Raw genomic sequence first — 20,096 nt, forward strand, 5'->3', positions numbered from 1 at the left:
GCTTACAGCAGGACACCTATGATTTAAGAGTCAATACTGGCATTTCAACTCATACCAGCAGGACCTACTACTCTTGTAACAAGTTAAGAATTGGTAAATGAAGCACACTACTACAGTTTTTATGGAGGCATAGGGACCCTGAGGTCAGTCAGTAGTCATCTTCCTAGGTCAACCCCCTATTGAAAGGAATCCTATGCAATACAGCAACTGGCAGGAGACATTATCAGCTAAATGGTTCAAAAGCTAATCAAGGTTCAAAAGACCAGCATGCCCTAGAGAGATCGGGGTCTAGACTCTCTGTTCACACACTAATTGAATTAACAAGGATTAAGTTGTTTCCAACACCCACGCTGTGTAAAGGTAAGGTAAAAACTCTTCAGTAGCTGAATCAACCAAGAAGCAACCCAGGAAGTCTCAGTGAGCCAAGGCTCTGGCAGGAAGAAGTTGATTCCTCACTATGCAACTCCCCCACTTGAAGGGAGTTACTGTCACACCCATTGACCCCCTACAACTCCTATTGCACTCTTTCCTCCCCTCCAGGCTCCACTTTCAAGTCACACAAATTATTCTACAGCAGCAGACAGCTGAGACAGTTGAATCAGCAGGGCAACAGGCTTTTAAGGGAAGCAGGTTTGCAGTAAGATCATGAGCTGCCCAGCAAAGCTAGTGCACACATCATAACTTCAGTGGTGAAGACTGCAAGAAAAGAAACATTTATTCTAGGTAAAGAAGTCATCTTTTAATACATTTATTGGTCTATTCCATTAAATTAATTGAGGTAAAGAAATGGTGCATTTTTTAAAAAATGTACACACTAATAGAGCATTACAAACAATTTTACCTCAAAGTGTTTTTCTCCATCAATACTAGTTCCATAGTAAACAATGCACAAAGTATATTTATACAGAGATATATATGGAAGGGAATAGAAGCATGCCAGCACCAGAAATCAAGACAACATTTCATAACCTGCAAGTCTGAACAAGAGCATAGTTGGTAGATTTGGTCAAGTGCGTGAAACAAAAGCCTCATTCCCATTTTTACATCATTTACTTGCTAATTCACACAAAGACAAGTCTTTTCACAGTTTTCATTTTGGTTTTTAATGGTATGAGTATGTGAAGTAAACGTGTTCCAGTGAGCAGGTTTTACACAGGTCAAAAGTAGTACACAGTTTGCACAATGAGCAGGCAATGTTTCAGTCTTCAGTACTGATGTCTTGAACATAACGAGCACTCAGTCAAAGCAAGCTTGCCTTCATGCACATGGCATAGCTCTCCAAACCTTAAGAAGGGACAGATGGATGCAGGTGCAGAGGAAGGAAAAGAATGAAGGTGGTGTTGCGCTATTTTCATATGCTAAAGACCAAAACCCATAGTTGTTCACTATCATAAGAAAAATGTCTGTCTCTCTGACTGGTGGGAAAGTGGCACTGGCTCCAAACCTGCACTTGGATCTGAAGGTGTGGATATGTATACCAGTGGCAGAGTTAACAAAATGGTTCATCTTTGAAGCATAGAGTACCAAGGCCTTCAAAGTAGGCTTGGACAGCTCCTAGCTTTCAGTTTTGGCAAGTCATTTACATAAGGATAATATAAACCTTTCTCTAAAGAGCATTACTCTTTGGACAAGTAACATGCTTTGGTCAAGCAAGCTTAAAACTAGTCCAGTTCATTACAGAGTACTTATATGCACCAGATACACTGGCAGTGCTCCACAGTGCCAAGTGTAGTATTAAACACATCCATTTGATTCCTTAGAATTGGTTAAATAGCACCCCCAAAAAGTTTAAAATGCAACCTTCACATTCCTCAAAGGCAAAGAGTTTACTCCTGAAGTTCCCAGTTTTACTGTCAGAAGTATTAAAAGAAACCTAATTTCTCCTGTTGATTGGTTATAGTAAAAGGTTATATACCAAGGGAAACACTGTTCTACCTTTAGGATTTAAGAAGGCTGAACATCTAATGACCTAATTTAGTTCATTTCTACCTACCACATTTTGCAGAGAATGGTCATAAGCACCAGTATCTTAGATGTTAAAAGCCTGCAACATTGATCATGCACAATTTCTTGAGAGGAATAAGTAAGTTTCGACAAAAGCATGGCTCTTATTAAAACATGAACAGTCCCTGTGGGGCTGGAAATTTTTTCTATGTTGATATCTACAGGACAGACACCTGATGCAATACACACCATGTACAGGCTGGGCAGAGCCACTCCTCCAAGCTCTCTCACCGTAGCTCTTCAGCCCCTTCACTGCCAGTTACACTTTGCTTTTGTTCCCTTCTACCACTTCTTCCACTGCTCTATCCCTAGCAGAAGTGTCATTGTGACAAAAAGTCAAAACAGACTGCATTGAAGAATCTGTAGTTTATTTTTTGATGCAACTCATGTTTGAAGAGTTAATGCCCTTAAAGGCTATACCTAACACCATTTTATTTTTCAATAGATAGCTGAAAAATCCATAATGATGTTTTAGTGTCCAAGTTTATTGCAACAATCAGAACCTGATGATGATACGTATGAACACAGTTCATAACTAAGCGTGAAAACAGGATCTCAGTGCTTGCTTTATTGCGCTGGTGCCACTTCAGGAAGAAACAAACAATCCTAGAAACAGCATGCAAGTAACCAGGACAGCAGTGAATCATGCATTCTCTGACACAAAACTTGGTCCAGCTCTGTATTAAAAGAAAGATTGGGCTAATTTAAGTGTTTAAGGACCCACACCTTACATAGGCTTGCAGGAAGGGTTCAACTACTTTTGATGCCATTTTACTGCATGCAGAGAGGGTGGTCCTAAGCGACAGAAAACTCAAGCTACTCAGAGACGAAGCTCCTGAACTACTCATGTCTCTGCTTCCCTTTCATAAAATCTTTTGCTTTTCACCACTAACATTTGGGCTCTTCAAATATAGAGACACTGAAGGTTTACAAGATCAACGTTGCAGAGTCACACTAACAGCTCAGTCAGATCTGAACCTCCCGATAACAGCAGTTAGTTAATTGTGCTCTTTACATCTTGAGGGAATTTCTTGCCTGACTGTAGCTTGCCCACTCTGCCCTGCTGCATCACATCTCAAATTCTCCCTCACCTCACAGCCTCTCCCACCGTAACCCTGTGGTTTACAAGTCTTTTTTGTAAGGAGACTCCTCAGTAGCCCACAAGGGCTAAGAAACTCACTACTACACACACTTCCACATGATTTTTGCAGAGGACTCTTCTTTTTAATGTTAAGTTTTACTTTCCATGTAGAAGTTTGAGAGGTTTTGTTTTTTCCAGTCATCCAAAAACTGCTATTACAGACCACAGCCTGAAGTAAATGTTCCGGCCTTTCGTCCAGATTAACTTGATTGGTGCCACAGAGCCACATACTTCAGCAGGGAAACAAAGTCCGCCTGCCTCTCAACAGCTTTGCCAGAAAGGGATTTTTCCGAGACGAAAACACAATTTGGTCAAGTAGTAGTTTAAGAGCCAGACTGCAGAATCAGGGGCTTCAGATTAAAGAAAATCTAAACTGAGCTTCAGCAGCTCCAGCAAAAATAGTTGCTTGTTGATTTAAACTTAAATTGGGACTCCCTATTGTCCACCATGCTCCTCACATACAGCCGCACTGTCCAGTACTAGCTTATTTAGAATCTCAACCCAGTTCAGTTTGGACTCAAAACTGAGGGGGAAATAGGGCAAAAATCTTGTAAGGCATCAGACAGTCTACTCACCTGTTTAAAAAAGAAAAAAAAAAAAAAGAGAGAGAGAGACATCTTTTCCGCTCATCTTGCGCTCCTTTTTGATGGGGTAGAGGGAACAATGTCTAAATATTAGTTCAACTTAAGTTTTACTTGACTCCCAGTGATGCAGAGTCAACTGGGAAACTCCATTCCACAAAAAGAAACCAGGTCAGAAAAGCTTCCTAAGGAAAAAAACCCTGGTGATCTCAGTTTGGGGGAAAGAGGGAAGACAGGATGAGCCTTTTGTTTACAGTATCTTACGAGCACTGGAACTCAGAACCCAGCTTGTCTAGTGACTGTAGCCCTGAAGGTGGTCAGATTGTTAATAATATGCATTTACAAGAATTTGTTTTAGAAGGAAGGAAGGCTGGAGGAAAATACTGAGTTACTGTTTCAAGATAATCCCTTTAAACACTCCCTTTTGAAAAGCAAGAGTAGTTGGTTGTTCTACACTGAACAGCAACCTAAAGCAGAATTCCTTGTAACACCAAGTGTATGAGAAACTGGCAGCTTAAACCACAAAGTGCAATTTCTGTTTAGTACCCCAAGCTGTCAAAGGAAGTCAAGTCAAATACAAAAACCTCTTAAGATACCTTAAACTTGACTTTTCCCACCCAAGGAGAACCACCACACTAGCCTGACAGCCACCACATTGCAATGATAACTCATCTTGACAGTTTCTATAAAGCCTCCAAGCTGAGCAGGGGAGTTTCAGGCATATTTAGTGTTTAAGGACAAAATCCAAACCAAAGTGTTACTCAATATATCATCACAGGATAAGACAAGAGTTGTACATTTCCAATTACCACACTCAGGTTCTTTGCAAGAGATCAAGTAATTGCTCAAAAGTTTAGCAGTAACCATTCAAAGCTATTTATTCTTCCAAGTCCTGATGTTATTTTGATATGAGCCCCAAACATCCTCAATTCTTACAGATAAAAGAGTTAACCCAGACTTATCTGCCTGCTGTTAATTCAGAAGGATCTCAGATCCATCATGGCAGCGTTACGTTCTCTAGAAGGTACCTAAGGCCACTAACAACATGGAGGCAGTTACTTGAAGGTTGGACCATAAGAGAAAGGGAAAGGAGGGACTTGCAGAAGTAGTTACATTTAAGGCCAACAAAAACTTCACAGGAAAATAGATCTGTACCAAAAGAAGTCTCAGAAGACTTGCCATGTGGCTCAGAGACAGGTATGAACACTACATGTACCTTATAGGGGTAATACCTTATTTTTTCACTACCAAACCTCACTGATACTTTTAAGGCAAGTTTCGCACTCATGATGCTTGGTATAAGCAAGCACTTGACACTTTTTGGCTTTTGGCTGCTGCAAAGAATAGAGAGAAAGCAAAATTCCATCTTTACTACAGCAGGCACCTTCAGTGACCAAGCCCAAAGGAGCTCTCGTTCAGAAAAAAAAAAAAAACAGATTTAAACATCAGGAATATTCTACCATATAACTTCCAGAGCTAGCTTTAGAAAAACAAACACACACACAATACTCATACTTGCTTCCATCATTCCCAGAAGCTTTAAGAGGCTGCTGTTTAACTCACTCCCACGCCTAGACCTATTTTGATCCCCAAGGCAGTCACAAGTACACTTCAGCCTACTGACATTACTTCATAATCACCAAGGTAAACAAAGATATTCAGTATGAACCAACAGCATGCCACACTCACAAAAACCACAGCTCATGCTTGCACCACAGGCTTTCTGCAGGTGGTGTCAGTATGTTCTATCAAGAATCAGCCCAACTCCCACACAGAAAAGTCCAAAAAGTCATTTTATCTAGAAGGACCATACAAGTGGTAGCAAAACCGAAAACATTCTTTTCCAGCCTTTCCCTCTCCATCCACAACATAGATAAGGAGTGGTTAGGAAGTACTGCATCATGAGAATAATTATTTTTTTTTAATCAAACAAAACAAAATGGTAATAAAGATGTCATTTGGCACCTTGCAGTAGAGTTTTTCATCTTTTTAGTGTTCCACTCATCAGTTCCTTCCAGACTAAAGAGGTAAGTTTTATTGAGATCCCTGTGCACTTTCACTATGAGCCCAGGATCACTCCATAGGATGGAGAAGGAACCACTCAAGGTAACTCAAAAAGATGAAACATATCCCCAATCTAAACACAGACAATGAAGAAGAAATTCAAATAGTTTTCAGAAGGTTTGTTCCAGCCTAAACATGGCTGGCACTTCAGTTAACTTGACAAGAGTCCTTCATACAGTTCCAGTATGTCTAGTGGTACTGAGCACAGAGGTGCTAGACTGTCCATGAAGGTACTTCTTATTTGGTCTCTGGCTTGTCTTGCAATAGTGGTATAATTGACTCCCACGCCGTAAGGCACTGAAAAAAAAATTAAAGAAGTGGATTGTACACAACTTCCTGTAATTTTTGACCCACCCATCCAGATCCAAAGAATGCGAGTTCAGGAAGGCTAGTAGTGTCTTTTATAGAGTATTGCAGGAAAGAAAAAATAAGAGCTCAAACAGCAGGAAAGTGTTAGGAAAGACACCTTTAATTTCCTTACCAAAAATAAATAAATAAAGCCCTCCAAGTCATCAGCTAGCCCAAGCCATCAAAAAAAAATCTTTCACAATAACCACGATTTCCAAGTACCAGCTAGATTCTGCTAAAGTTAAAAAGAAAAAACAGCTATCAGCTTGGCTGACAAACTAGTTTTAGTAGCAGTTCACATTTTTGTGGCACGTCTGTGGGAGATGGCTGTTTCCAGTCAGTGGTTTATAACAGCAAGTATTATAAACTACACCAAACTTATTGGAAAAAAAATCTAAGGACTTAAAGTAGGTACTTCAGAGATACAAGATATCCCAGTAGACTTCATACGTGATCCCACTGCATTCGATTAACCAACAATAGTAAACTAAATGTGGAGTGTGGCTTGTGGGCTATTAGAAGGTTTCTCCAGGGTTTGGACTTGTTTGCCCAGACATGCATACTTATCTGATCTATGGCCCGTGCTTTATGTCATTACTCTCCCGACAGCCCACAACTCAAAATGGATACTGTAGACCACCAGATGTGTTTTAATAAACATTGGGAATAGGCAAAGTCATTCCCAGCTCTTATAGTCACAAGTTACTATTGCCAAGCATATTTTTCCTAATCTTTTATTAATGGCACTGAAGGTGAACAGAGTACTTCTAGTTGTGCACCCTGAAGTGATTAGGTGCTTTCCCACTAAAAATCTTCCTTGCTGCAGAGGTGAGCAAAACGAAGGTGTACAGATGCAACACTCAGTTGCAGGGACACTGCTGGGCATTCAGTTAGTCTTCGATCCCTTATACAGCAGCCCCAGAAAAGGGAAGAAAATAGGGTGAAGGAACTTTGTGTGACAAGCTATGAATCAGAGACAAGATATGCACTAGAAATGGTGAAGGAAGTGCATACTAACATTATATAGAGACGTAACCCAGCACAGGAGGCAGTTTATAGAGTAAATCTGGAAAAAATGCTATAGGCAAGAAAATCAAATATGTTACCATAGATAAGCCTCATGGGGTATGTACTATGCAGGGCATCTGGTAACATTTTCTTCTAATATCAAGGAAAATTAGATGAGCAGCACATACAGTTGAACTCCAAGGCCCTTTTGCTTTAAAAATAATCACCTGGTGTTGAATCTCAGGTATGCGTACTCTAACTAAAGCATAAAAATCACGTAAAGGTATTTGACTAGGAATTTGCAGAACTAACACATAAGCATTTCTTGAAAGCAGACAGAAGTGCTAGAATTTTCATCCTGGGCAGAGTCTAACAACACTCAACTGAAGAAACAGAACTATGTACAAGGGGATGGAGATTAAATTTGTTTATTCATACCAAGCACAGTCTATATATGGACTCAAGAATTTATATTAACCTATGTAGTCTGATTCTTAAGAACTACAATCAAGACATTTACCAGTTTATTAGTATCACTAGTACACATGATTTTTGTTCAAATTTTGTTCCATCACAGAAACAGCACCACTAACTTTAGGAGACAAATTACTACTGCTGATGCAAGAAAGTCAGCAGTTCAATCCAAGAGAGACAAGCATCCAGTACTAAGTGCTGTTACAGGGTTACCCCGCAAGAGATTGCTATTCTCATATAGATCACTTACGCATGACCAGCAGCTCAACAGGATACAATAGTGCTGTGGAAACCTCTTTTTGTCAGCAGCTTTAAGAACTGATTCAGGCATCCAAGATTCTTTTCTGCTAGGCAGCATGAACACTTCCTGAAGAATCAGCACCACCTCAGAGAAAAACAAACTACCTGTATTCCTGCCAATGATATTGCAGTGCCACATACCTTCTCGTAGTACTGGATGTTTTTATCTGCCATCCCCATGAGTAATTGCCTAAAGTCTTGTCGCTTGTTGTTTTGCCATCTCTCCATATCTGCTTTCAGGTCCGCATTGAAACACTCTACTCTGTCTTGACATTTCTCAACATCTGTGGGTACCTGAAGCAAAAGAAATTAAGATTCAAACAGTTGCTGAGTGTTAGACTCCTGAATTAGTTCAAATCACTCTGAACAAGGCTACAGATAAAAGGGTGACAGTCCAGTGGTTACCCCAAATAAACTCCATTATGGCCGCAGGGAGAAAAGCCCCAATGAGGCAAAGACAAGACTGCTTAACATGTTCTATGCTGTTTGAGGTGGCAGGCAGTTGTGTTTATCCATTCCCATGCCAGAAATCGAGACAGACTGAGAAAGAGCTTGCTGAAGGCACATGAAGAGGAAAGCCATTCCACTTAAGTGCTGGGTGCCTAGACTTAGTTTCTGGCTCTCAAACTGAGCAGCTTGACTGCAGCTATAGAGCAAGCTTTCTCTCCCCCGTCTCATTTACAGCTGAACTAGATACTTCCTCATTTTTATAGTGTATATCACACAAGAAACATTTAGGTTTGTCCAATGAGTTGGCTGGTAAGAGTTAAAGTTCTGTATCTTGACTGTGGTAAAGGGCACAGAACTTTTCACAGAACCATTGCTAAAGTAGCACAAATCCTAACCAAACGGAGTGAGAAATAGCTTTGTGCAAGCTAAGCCAAATGCGGAAAAGCCAAAAACAAATGAATGCAATGGACAATGTGGCATTTGTCTTGTTCCACAGCCCCTAGCTGAGATTGACCACTGAATGGAATATGACAAGGATCCTCTACAGGGCTTCCAACATAAAGAAGTTAAGAACCAATTTTCGATAGGGAAGCTTCTGTGTGAACGTGGAAGAAGTCTTGAGAATTTACCTGCATGCTTTTGCTGCAAAACAGCAGAGGTGAAACCCTTTGTAAGAGGAACTGTATCCATTATTTGTGTGGATAGAAATTTCTACTCCCTCTTCCTGGGCACTGGCACTCCTTTTAATGAGAACATTGTAGGTCGCATTTTAGCTGCTAGGACCACACCTCACAGGCCACAGCACCCCAAAAATGGGCAGAAAAGAAACAAGGAAGCAGTTCCTCATGCACAAAACTTGCTCTGCTGTGAGCAGTGATCAGCATTGGCTGCAGAATAAAGTTTCTTCCAAGCTTCTAGCTTCCTGCCCCAGTTTTAACTCACAGGCTGCCTAAAAGATGCAAGCACAAAGCAACTATGGTCATAATGGCTCCAGTTCTCTTTCCATTATACCACGGATTAACTAATGGGCCACTGGACTCAACAGTAGACAGAGTCAACCACAAGTCATGGGAGAAAGCCTGAAAGACAGTCTATTACAAGCTTGTATAGAGATTTAAATGGATAGGGATAGTAGTCATTGGGTCAAGATAAAAGCAAGTAAGGCCAAAGATACTGGTATTCTTTGCTCATGTTGCTTATCAGCAACTGCAGAATTGGTTTATAAGTGTTTCAAGCTGAGAAGACCATGCACACCTTCTCTTCCTTCTTCCCTTCACCTTTTTGCTATCCAGGTCTTCACAAACATTAGTTCTTAGTAAAACCAGCTGCTTTGCATTAGAGATCAAAACCTGATGGTTTCACTGTTTATTTCTTACCTCCACAATAGCAATGCAAGCACCTCATGGTTCAGCCCAAGACAGGGGCTAAAGGAGAGAACTTTCTCCTCTCCCTAGGAGGGCCAGCTTTGATACATCAGTAAAGAGAAGCACAGTCAAGAGACCTAAGCTTCTGTAAGTGATGAACAAGGCTGTAAGGGATTTCTTGAAGTTCAGGGGCTTATCTCCAGAACTAAGCAGGAAGTAGGATGCTCTGACAAAATCAGTAACTGCTTGTGGCATGCAAATCTATGAAGGCTAGCCTCTTGTTCTTATTAAGCAGTCTGCTGGTTAGTTAACTGGACTAGTGAATGCCTGTTGTCACTCAGCTTTAAGTGCCAAGTCCTATGATTTCAACAGAGTGCCATTGCAGTAGTGCCAAACATCACTAAGCAGAATGAGTCTATTAGTTTCTACATCTTAATGTCAGTTTTCCAGCCTTACCTAGCAATGTCAAGGGAGTTTCAAAAGGAATACCCTCCTTCCCATTCTCTATGCATGGCCCCTTGAAGCTGGAAGTGGAAGATATCTCTTTTCAGATGATTGTACTGCATGGTCAGTTCAGAGAGGAAGCACGCCAAGACATGCAGACTAAGCCCATGACTTCAGAAGAGGAAATCTCTGAGCTCTAGCATCAGAGTGACAAGTGGACTTCCTCTTTGGAAGTTTGATTTGCAAAAAGCCTAGGAGGAGAACAAAGAACATTTGCAGAAGCTTGTAATGGTTCCTCGCATAACTGATATTTTCAAGAGATGCCCTTTTTCTTTGAGGGGGGAGGGGAGGGAATAAGATAGAATATATTGGAGATTTTTCTCAGTTAACAATATGGGAAGTCAGGAGTTTGCTACTGGCTTGCAGTTTGGCAAGGCACCTGATTTTAGCAGAAATATGTCAGCTCTGGTTGTTCTCCAGGATGTAGACTAGGGCTGTTCACTGAAGTACTCCAGAGACTAACAAGAGTCAGCAAGGACAGGACAATACTTGGGCTCTGATAAAGCTGTTCAAAGACACAAGCAGCTCCTCCCTCAAATTCATGAACTTTGAGCATTCCTTCATACAAGTGGATTGGCACTACAGGCAGCTTGTGGACTCAGTAGCTTCACACTTCTTCCACTGCCTCTAAGCACTATACTTCTGGCTACAGAATCCAGTCTGCTATAGCTCAAGACATGAAGTTTGCTTGTAAGCTTTGGATGGCAAGATCTACCAAGCCAGCTGCTGGAAAGCTTAGAAGATGCTCCTCATAAGGCAAGCACACCTTGTGTCATTTTTAAGTACTCTGCTGTCTTAATAGGAAAAATTAGGCTATCAGAGAAAGATTCAGGAAGTCTGTGAGCCAAACCACATAAGATTTCTCAGTTCAACTAAGTAAATTTATAAGCACTCACCAGCTTCCTCTTCCTTCTGCCAGGATCTGCAACCACAAAGTTTTACAAGAATCTGTTCTTGTTCACAGCCAGTTCTCCTGCAGATTAGGTTGAGTGTGTTGTTCGAATACAAAGCTATAGGGACAACCCAGTCCTCACCGGATGTGCTATTTATGCTCTAATTAAGGAATGGCGGCAACAAACACCAGCAAAATCTCTGTAGGCTTCACAAAAGCAGCCTCTGCAGGTGCACTGGTCCTATTCATGAGGGTAAATACCTTTTCTTCTAGAACAGCAGCATCCCAGAACCAAAGTCACAACTCAGTAGCGGAACCAACATTTTATCTTAATCAGCAGTTTTTAAGTATTTGACATCTATTGTAAGGTTAGTGAAAATACAGTGATTACAGTTCAAACACCAAATCTGGACATAAATGGAATCAATTTTGATGCTTTCACCTGCTTTTACCAGCGGATATTATTTAATATTAGGCTAGCAGAAAAGCACTGAGAAAAAGGAGGCTGGATTCTGGGGGACGTAGCTACAACTCCTACAGATGGCTGTTCCCAGCAACTGAATAACTCCAAAACCCAAGAAGTGATAACTGGCTCGACCACCAAGACATTCTAGAAGGGCACATCACTATTTCAGTGGCAAACATTTGTCCACGTAAACTGAGAAGAGATGTACATGCAGGCAAGACTTGGGAATTTGTATATGCAGGTGTTTGGCCACATCATTATATGATACATAGTTGCGCATCTAAATGTATTTGCTTTCACGTAATTCCTGTGAAGACCACTATTTTGAGAGTCTAAGTGTGCCCCACTTCTAGAATTCAGCATAGTCAAGCATAGATGATATTGCTTAACAGCATGAACATATCAGCTCTTTCAAATCCCCTCTACAGCCTCATTACCGAGTAACAAATGGTCCTGAAGCACAAAGATGCCAGCATATACAAGGCAATTTATATCTGTACATGACACTTCTGCCTTCCCAGGTCTTTGAAAACATACATGGTTACAAGGCTGCCTTCTTTTATCATGGCCAGCTTCTACTTCTAGTTCTGTAATGCCATATTACTTTTCTCACAGAACATCATACTGCAAATCAAAGCAGAGAGCCAAAGACTAAATTAGGTCATTAAAGGGGAACATCATCTTGCTAAGAGGAAATCTGCTAGTCAGAGTACTGCAAAAACAGCTCCAGCATGTGCCAGAAATGAGCAAGAAGCACTTCACCACTGCACTTGCTAAAAACAGTATCGCTGCAGACTGTAGCCTTTCTTTTAAACTAGTAAAAAAGTCACAGTAGAACCTATACCATGCTCTCAAAGGAAACCTCAGTATTCTGAGTAGTATTTGCTGACAGACATTTGCATTAGCCAAATAAGCCTTCTGAACTTATACTCTGCTGAGTTTTAAGCTGATCAGCTCCATTTGAGAACTGCTTGATGACACTGATTGAGTTTGCGAATACAGATTATGTGTACAGTGAATCCCAGAAAGCCCTCCAGTGGAGGAGATTAGCGAGCAGAGATAGGCCTTCATTTAGTGATAAAAGAGGGGGGGGGGGGGGGGGGAACAACCACAAACACCTTAAGAATGGCCTAGTGGTTTTTTGGGGTTTTTTTTGTTTTTAAATGTAATTCCCTGCAAATCACCTAAGTGTACTCAGAGGAACACATATGCAATTCACTGCATTAGTGCCAGCAGGTCATAGCCAACAGTGAGAACCCACTGACTGCAGAATGCGTTGCCAGCTACAGCTCTGGCAAACAATCAACTATTAAAGATAAGATTAATCCACTCAAGATGAAATGGATTGGAAAACCAGGAACTAGCACTGTATGAACACAGGAAGTTGTATTATTTTTTTTCAACTTAAGTGTTACAAGAAGATATTTACTTTACAAAAAAGGTAAATCAAGTTGCCAAAAGAAATGCTTACGATACTTGAGAGTCAAGTATTCCAAGTTTTTAAATAGCTATCTAAGTGTTGTGCTTTACACAATACTCCCAGTAAGATGTTAGATGCAAAGCCTTCTAGTAGGCGAGAGATTAGGACACTTCAGCAGTTCTACTCCATCAAGATCTTGGTAATATCAAATGCCTAAAGAGCTTCACATGGCTTGCTATATACACTAGATTCAGTTCCATCCCTCCTACAGGCAAATTAGAATATCTGCTCACATAAAACTACATTGAGGAAATAAGAGGATATAGCACACCAGCCAGTATTGGGGCAGACAAAAAACAAACCAAGAGTGCCATAACACACTTAAACCATCTTAATAATGCTATTTGTAGAGTCTGTGACAAAAAACACAAGACTGGGAAATACCAGCTAGCCCTTCTGTGGTCCTCCCAGCTTCTGAATTAAAGACAATGTGAATCTTCCAGTAAGAGATCATTACAGAGTAGTCCTAATACTGGAAAGTGATCCTTCAGTTAACTGAAAGAGGAAAGGGAGCCAAAAAAAACCAAGCAAAGTTCTCATCACTGGCCGAAGTCATGATTTAAGATACAGCTCTCTCACTTCATGCACAGGCAGGCAGGAGCACAAGCACGCTGGTTTACAGCTCTCCTTCTGCATGAACCATGGCCAAAATCTGTCACCCAGTGACAGCTGCTGTATCTTCTCACCATCACCTGATAAGACCCCCCAGCAGAAGGGGTAAAGTAGGTGTCTTACAATATAGTTCAGCAGCACCAGGGCCGAGGAACTTAATTCAGCCAGCTAACATATGGCTAAATTGTCGGGGAGAGTTATAGCACTGTTACAGTCCATGCCACTAAATGCTCTCCCAAATGAATTCTGGGTATCGTTCAGATGTTATACAGGACAGGAATCATTCCCTACTACCGTCTGGATGCAGCCAGCCTACTCTGAATGGTGAGAGATCAATAGCAAGAATGTAGCTATACAGGCAAAATACATGCATACCTAGGTCTTCCTTTGTCACCAGCACGCCACTAACACACACTTGTTCTGACAAAAATTACTGACCCTGCGAAAAGGAGATCAGACGTAGTCAAAGCAAGCTTTCTAAAGGAAATCATACCCAGACAAAGCAAGCTTTCTTCACTTTCTCAGAAAGTGGCTGAAGTGCAGGGTGTTTTTGTAGAGCAGTTTTAAGTGCTAACCTTTGGACGTTCTTCTTTTTTCAAAGCTACTGCTTCCAGTTTTGCTTCATACTCCGCTTGAACTTGGTCTCTCTTCTTCAACACATTCTAAGTGCAAGAGAAAAGACAGCTGTGAGATGGACCCTCTTGTTCCTTCCCTCCCCACTCTACAAGAAACTGCAAAGTGATACAGTTTAAGTGCTAATTCAATCACACAAGTCTGCCTCTCAGTATTTTGTCCTTTTTCACTGGATTTATGAAATAGCTTTTAAAAATAAAGAGCAGTAATGCTGAAAGCCTTCTCCTGCAGCTGGAGAACTGGGATGGGGGTGGAGGGGGGGGACACAACCTTCAGACAAGGTAGAGGAATGCAACACACAAGCTCTCACATAACCATCAACATAAACCTGGCTAAGTCAATTCATCAGCTGACCTGTTAGTAGCATGAAGAGGATAAACAAAACCATAAAGGCTGTCAAGGATTAGTCCAGAGCTTTTGATATCCTCAAGCAGCAAACAGGTAATAGCAGAGGCTGACTCAGGAAAAGACACCAGAGGAGGTAGTAATGTCACCTTTTTCATTCACGAAGTCCTTTATAATGAGCAGTTACATTCCCATGTTATTAAAACAAAGGTCAGCTTTGTTTTTCAGACCAGTGGGGGGAGCGGGGAGAAAAACACGCACCACACATGGAGGCTTATGAAAGGCATACTCCATGTGAAAATATTGTGCTGAGTGAGTTTCATGTAGTAAACATTTTACTGACAGATGCTTCTCAGAACACAAAATAAAAGATGCTGCCTTCATCCTGTACTGCATCCACAAGCCATATTTCTTACAGTTTAGAAATAGCTAACAAATTAAGTCTTTTTAAGAATATACTGGTATAGAACAAGCAGTTCTGTGTCTGCAAAAGTGAACATTAGTCCCATACTGAGTGACTTGTTTCTTCAGTCTTTACAAAGGAAATAACCAGTAATGTTTTCTAACTCTGCTGATGAAAGTTATTATTAAAAGCGTTTAGACGGAAGTAGGCCAAAACTCACTGCTGAGGCACCTGTAAATTAGAACTCCTCTTGCAGCCAAATTGGCAACTTCATGCTTCAAGGATTCCTGTTCCTTTCTGTACCCCAGAAGTAATTACCTTACCAGGACAACAGGAAGTAAATAGTCATTTTAACAGTTTCAGGCAAGACTAATAAAAGAGGACTAGTCATGTGAATTGCTGCCTAGAGAAATATCCATTTGAAAGATTAATTAACCAGATCTCAGAGCTCTAGGAGCCAGTCTAGCCAGGATTTGTTTCTTAATTAGTAAATATTAATGTCTGTATACTGTTAATCATCTTTGTTCCTTTTCTCCCTCTTAAGCCAAGGGAAGATCACCACTGCAGCTCTAAAAAAGTCATTCCACTGGAACAAAGACTACTGCTGCTAGATTAGTGGTAAGAAATACTGCATTCGATATTCTTACAAAATTCAGTCCTTGATAAACAAGAACAGCAACTCACCCAAAAAGGTGCAACAGTTTATGTAAGAAAATCAATTATTTATGTAAGAAAATAAATCTTCAATAGTTTAAGCCCCTTTTTTGTTCCCAAAGGGATGTAAGCAAGATATTAGCCAAGTCTGCTTGAAAATACAATATTCTCACTGGTTTCAGAATCTAAGCAACTATGCGGAACAGCCCTTACATGTTTGAAGTTACCAATATAACCAAAGTGTGAGTGACAAAACAGGTATTTCTACTTTGTACTGCCTCTTGAACTCAAGTCAACTGGTATTTCTTCTCAGAAAAGCAACTGCCTCCAGCAACTGCATTCAGTCTTCATGAGCATAGTCAGTATAGTCAGCTAGATCTGTACCCAGATTAGCCAATGATTAACAGGAATCAGTAGACTAAATTCAAAGGGCAGGTGTCCTATTTCTCCCCAAGTACTATGGACCGTTAACTATATGCTTCTGAACACAGGTTTAGATATCTATCAATGACCAACTTTTAAGTGGTGAAAAAGATACTGCTTTTCCTTTTATTTGTCTCATATGAAAGGAGGATTAATGCTTCAGGAGCTTTTCAGAAAAGCTCTGTACCCAGACTTACCACAACCCATGCAATATTTCTGCTAGTTAAGGTCTCATTTTATAGAGCAGTGAAGTTTAAAAAAAGTTGCAGAGGGAAGTTTTAGCTTCCTTTTACATACCACACTTCAGTTAGTTGGGAACAGAACTAAACCACTAGTCCCAGTCGAAAAAGCAAGATGGGCCTCCTTGCTTCTATGAGGCAGGTCCTCCTCTCTTTTGTATTGAGTTGAGACATTTCAGCTTGGCCTTCATCTTTGAAAGAGCCACAGGAGTCTGCCATCAGTCTCCTTTCTCAAGCTGCAATGCTATGCTGTTTGCACTGTACATAGCTTCCTACTATGGCGAGACCACATGAATGGATCATTATTTACAGCACTCTTTCTTTAAAGAGACAGTCAACTATTCAAGTCATGGTTACTTTAAAAATGATGCATTAGGAGCAATGCTCAAGCACACAGCTGAGGACTGCATGATTTGATAGGCCTTGCTGGTAGTGTTAAGCGTACGGCATTCACACAACATTTTAGTATCAACACAAATTTTTTTAGAGCGGAGTTCATAATGTGCCTTCCAGTAGAACATCGATGTGCCACAAAAATGCTGTACTGCATGTTTGCTGATTAGCACCTCCTCTGCACTAGGATTTCACATGTGGTCTGGATATCCCACACACAGCCTGTGTTTTAAAACATGCTTCTCCCACCCACAACCAGTATGCATTTTAACCCAAGCCCACAGTACTAGCCTCTCCCAACTTCTGCAGAGCTTTCAAACAAATTCACTTGTCAGAGCCAAGAGACAGGAATTCCCTGGAATGACCTAGTATCTATCTCAATTAGAATTATGGGGCTTTTCCTCCCTATGTGCTGGCCCCACCAGGTAGAAGAGTGCTCTTTAGCACACTAAAGGAAACATCAATCACTAAAAAGGTGAAAACTACCTTGCACTTCTTGCTCCAAGGGGTATTCATCTAGCTAGAGTTACTCTGCAAATCAAGTTCCCTTACCTACGACTGGGGTCCAGCTTGCAATAGAAAAAGCTATAAAGGCTGCACTGACCTCTAAGTACCCAAGGCTTACTTTCTATCAAGTGCCCTGTGGACCTAAAAAAAAAAAAAAAAAAAAAAAAAAAAAAAAAAAAAAAAAACCACACCTTTGTTCTGAAGCACCAAAACATTCTTTATTTTCACAAGTAGACCTCACAGCAACTGATGATCAGGACTGCACTGCTAGTGAAGAGGACAGCTCTTTCAGGAGAAAGTCTCTTGTACTTGAAGAATAGCCTCATTTTCAGTTACTTACGAGTTTTATGGAGCCTGGGAAGATAATGCAGTACCTGCATACTGCTAAAGTGGTAACAAATTCACATCCTCTCACCTAGAGAAACCCAGTTCAGTATTACCTGGCAGATTTCAGCTCTGGCACTTGGAAGGGATGGGAAAGGGGGACAGTCTGTCTTGACTAGCTCAGTTCTTATTCTCATTTCCCAGACAGGGTAAAGCTCATGAGATACCCAAGCCTGACACTAAGCCTTACTTGTTACTAACTGCTACTTTGCAAGTGTGATAGATCCAACCAGTTCCACAGCATTAACACAATTGATTATGTTCAGCCAGAGGATATAGAAGAGAGAGGTAAGTTCTCTAGGCCACAAGAAAGTCAATTCAGTAACCTAGAAATTAAGCAAGAAGGCAAGAGTTTCTTGGGCAAAAGAGGTACTTTAGTCAGTTAAAGAACATTTAGCATAGGGAGAACAACTCTGCAGCAGAGAAGCAGAAGACTATCTATAAGCTTGGAGACTGCATTTAGTGTCTTTACTATGATCTGACACTGCCTCATTCCAAGAAAAAGCTTTTCCCCCCCTCTACATCTGTGGAAAAGCACCTCCCACTATTCAGTTTGCCACTTCAGATGCCATCTTCACTGGGCTGTGACATATGTAGCATCAAAAAACAAATGTTCTGGGGTAAAAGCTTTAATTGCTACCCTCATGCTCTGCTTATTTGTAACACACACACACCTTTTTCCTACAGAATGAGGATAAGTCTGAACACCTTGGGACAAGGCTTCTATCCACAGCTCAGAGTGTGCCAGCAATGCTTGAGTGTTAGCAGTCCTGTAATGGAAATGCATTTGGTTTATGCTGGGGTCAAATGCCATGACTATGAAAGCAAACAGTAACTATGAAGGATTAGTGTCAAGCCTTGTGCAAGAATACTTTGCTTATCCCAAGGAAGACAGAAGTCATACAACTAACCACATGAGGTTGGGAAGAGAAATCTGCAAGTGTCTCAATTCTTAGTTCGGGGAAATGTAAGAGGATTAAAATTAAGAACACCAAAAAAGTCTACCTTGTTCAGACTTCATGTTCACGCAAAGCTGTTAAATATCTCTAAATGAGGCATACCATGGCCTTATAATGGTTCTTCCAAGAGGAAATTCCTCAGTAGGAATTTGCTAGTGCTCTATGCAGGGACTGCTACTACATGCTGCACCATGGATGTGCTGTGAAAAACTATTACAGCCGGAACTAGGGTTCTTTGTTTCAGCTTTCAATGCTGTTAACTCACTTATTCTCTTCCTGCTGCAATGAGATTTGCTACCAATGCTCCTTGATTTCATGAGATTAAAAACTGTATTAAAGTAGCTTTTATTACTTTTTCATAAGCAATAAGATATCCTGTTCTTAAACAGACTAATAGTCACAGAGCAACATCTCTAAACAGTTACTTAGTATGCACAGCATGTTAATAACTCAGCATGACACATCCTGCTGCAGGAGGGGGAGCAGTATTTGTCATTTGGACACATGGTTCCAAAAGGAGCTATCCAACACTGCTGCATACAAGTGACAGCTTACACAGCTGCTAGTACTGTTTTTTTGCAGGGCCAGGTCATGACCCAGTACTCAAGATCTGAGATGCACCTGATTTTGCAACAATTCAAAGAGTGCTAGGTAGCCATACAGTATCTCCTATAGAATACCACCTGCCACTCCATTAAATGAGTGACTCACCAATATTTCATAAGCACAGTAGCTTTAGGGGCCTTAGCTGGCCTGATCAGCAAGCAGGTAGTACCCTGCTAAACATACAGTTTTGACCTGACTATGAAAACATGATCCTGCTTTAAGGTATTACTTATTTCCCTCTTCTCCTACCAACAGGCCTTCTTGCAGCTAGGAAAAATGAATTTGCTGACGTATCACCCCATGCAAACACAACAGCAGTTTCTTCTGCCTCAGGGCTCCCCTCACCTTCATCGATTCTGAGTACAATATATATTCCCTAAGCACAGGGAGGAAGTCTTCCGACATGTCTTCACTGAGTTCTTCAAGAGCTGTGCAGCAGTTCCCAATGCAGGCAGACACCCCTTCCAGTGGCTCCGCCAGTTCAACCTCCAGCCCACCCCAAGTTGAATAAACAGGTCCATATTCTCGTAGTTCCACCAAATACTCTGCAAAAGCCAGAGGAAAAAGTAGCTGAATAGAGAAAGAGCACGGTACAACGTTCTGCAAACACTTACAGAGAGCAGTGGCCTACTATCAAGCCTGGCAAACATTAACTCTCCTAAGGGTTAAGTCTTGTATTGCATTAGCATCTTAACAGTCAGAGCTCCACAGCTGCACAGGTGACTGGTCCAAGCTACCTCCTGCTTCACTGACTGATCCTGCAAGCCTCCAGTACAGACACTTGTATTTGTGCAGGAGACCCAGTTATCTTTTAAACATATGCAAAAGTTGGCTTTGTGAAGAGAAATCCCTGAAAGTTACC

General features: G+C 41.0%; 1 protein-coding gene across 1 annotated transcript in view; it reads right to left on the bottom strand.

Moving 5' to 3' along the window:
• Positions 1–690: 690 nt before the first annotated feature.
• SNX30 (sorting nexin family member 30) overlaps positions 691–20,096 on the bottom strand; it is a 51,137-nt gene continuing 31,731 nt past the window's right edge. The window contains exons 6-9 of the mRNA XM_026103117.2: positions 19,580–19,779; positions 14,264–14,350; positions 8,062–8,214; positions 691–6,087 (exon numbers count right to left, since the gene is read on the bottom strand). Of these exons, the coding sequence (XP_025958902.1) occupies positions 6,028–6,087; positions 8,062–8,214; positions 14,264–14,350; positions 19,580–19,779 (500 nt within the window). The 3' untranslated portion in view covers positions 691–6,027. The remainder of the gene's footprint in view (positions 6,088–8,061; positions 8,215–14,263; positions 14,351–19,579; positions 19,780–20,096) is intronic.

The sequence above is a fragment of the Dromaius novaehollandiae genome, chromosome Z, assembly GCF_036370855.1.
Source record: "Dromaius novaehollandiae isolate bDroNov1 chromosome Z, bDroNov1.hap1, whole genome shotgun sequence".
NCBI classification, from domain to species: Eukaryota; Metazoa; Chordata; class Aves; order Casuariiformes; family Dromaiidae; genus Dromaius; species Dromaius novaehollandiae.